Source organism: Bufo gargarizans, chromosome 9, assembly GCF_014858855.1.
Source record: "Bufo gargarizans isolate SCDJY-AF-19 chromosome 9, ASM1485885v1, whole genome shotgun sequence".
Lineage (NCBI taxonomy): Eukaryota > Metazoa > Chordata > Amphibia > Anura > Bufonidae > Bufo > Bufo gargarizans.
Window position 1 is genome coordinate 153527619 of NC_058088.1, and position 2105 is coordinate 153529723.

The following is a 2105-nucleotide window of genomic DNA, read 5'->3' on the forward strand; positions in this document are numbered from 1 at the left end:
TACAGTTCGAGTTCGCTCATCCCTATTCCTAACCTTTCCAAATACTATTGTCGTCTCAAGATCTGTCAAAATTGACACTTCACACAAGGGCTGACCTTTCATGGTTCTTGCAATACCCTATCCTACTAAAAAGTGTTAGTATGTTATTTTACAGCCACCTCTGGTCCTGAGGGCACCACAAGAGGCAGAAATAGGGGTATTGTGCAGGAGAGATGGGGCTGCAAACAGATGAGTGTTCGTTTTAACTGGGCACTGGCTCCGTCCATTGGGGTTGTTAGCGCCTAGGCCAGATAACTCCTTGAAGTTTATGAAAAGCTTTTTTGAAATCCTTGTTCCTCATAGTGTAGATGATAGGATTAAGCAGTGGGGTCACCACCGTAAAACTTAGAGACAAGACCTTACTCAGGGTCAGTGATTGTCCTTTTTTTGGAAACATATAAACAATCATTAATGTCCCATAAAATAAGGAAACCACAATGAGATGGGAGCTACAGGTGGAGAAGGCTTTATGTCTTCCAGTATTGGATGGGATCTTCAGAATGGTGATGGCAATGTACACATAGGACATCACAATTATTATTAAAGGTACAATTATAACTAAAAATCCCATTATCAGTTTGTGAATTATGGAGATATCAGAACAGGAGAGCTTCATTAGTGGTTCAGTGTCACAGTAGAAATGATCAATAATTTGTCGACCACAGAAAGGTAAACTATACACAGAAATAATATTGATCAACATTACAATAAAACCAACCAACCAACTCAAAATTACTGATGTTACACAAAATTTGTAATTCATGATTAAGTGATACTGAAGAGGGTTACAGATGGCCTGATAACGATCATAAGACATCAGTGACAGAAGAAGACATTCCGAGGACTCAGTGATAGCAAAGACAGAATACTGGGTGATGCAGCCGATGAGCGTCATAGTACTGCCTCCATACAGTACAGTGTGAAGAAGGACGGGGACAATGTCTATAGTCACCAGGAGGTCACATATTGATAGCTGTGTAATGAAGAAGTACATGGGGGACTGAAGAGATTGAATCAATATGTACAAAACCATAATGAGAAGGTTTCCCGAAATGGTCCCACAGAATATAATAACCAGCAGTGACAAGAACAGAAATGTTAAGTTTTGAAGGTTTGGAAATCCCAAAAGGAAGATAGAGGTGATATTATTTGTCAGAATCATCTGAAGACACATAAATAAATGAAAGTTAGAAATCTTGTTGTAAGTGGAATTTTTCAACTAAATGCTTTATGCAGCGACTGGGACCACAGGGGCAATGTGTGAGTGTGGTGGCCTGATGGGTGTAGTAGTTGGTACTCATGTTTCTGAAGCTCCCTGGGCCGACGTGCAGTGATGGGAAGGAAAGCACCAGATTCCTTTGGGGCACACTCTGGTGTTGAGGGATCTCCTGTCAGATGCTGGTTGAGGTGCCCTTGTTTGTATACGATTTAAGGTTTAGGGATGGCAGGGTCCATGAGGTTTGTGACGCCAGCACCCCTGGGTGCAAACAAGGAGGTAGAATAAAGAGGAGTCTGTTTGAATAAACAAATGGATTATTTACTGATAATCAATTACCTTGAGGTAGATGTACAGATCATAGTAATGCAGAGCTGTAGTTGTAATCCATTCAGAAGACATCACAAGTTTGTTGTATCTGTAATCCTAGTAACAGGCTCTTGGTGAGATATTGACTCTGTTCACACTTAGGCTATCGTAACTTCTGGCTAACTGTCTATCTTCCAGATGTGGAGTATACATCAATAAACTTCTGTCTCACACGGTGGGTACCTATATCTTGCCTTCCTGGCTTACTCACAATTTCCAATAATACATCCACACTGTGCATAGAGGAATGCGGCTCTGCATACAGCTTGTACTTCACTGTAGAGTGTGAACAGGCACCGTAGGCTAACTCCTGTCTCACATTGGGTCCTAATGGAGTCTATAAGCTGAGGTAACACTCTCGTCTCCACTAGTCTCTACTTATACTCTTTCAAAACACTGGATCACGGTTATCCTTCTCTTGAGGCATACCCTTGGTTTTCACACAATTTAGAGGAGTAGCTAATTGTCAGCTCTTCTAGGC

General features: G+C 41.3%; 1 protein-coding gene across 1 annotated transcript; it reads right to left on the reverse strand.

Moving 5' to 3' along the window:
• Positions 1-274: 274 nt before the first annotated feature.
• On the reverse strand, positions 275-1657 carry LOC122919822 (olfactory receptor 10AG1-like). Its single transcript, XM_044269013.1, has 2 exons — positions 1595-1657; positions 275-1201 (listed from the first exon to the last, which is right to left on the reverse strand). Exons 1-2 carry the CDS (start codon positions 1655-1657, stop codon positions 275-277), a joined length of 990 nt encoding a protein of 329 aa, XP_044124948.1.
• Between the last annotated feature and the right edge of the window lie 448 nt (positions 1658-2105).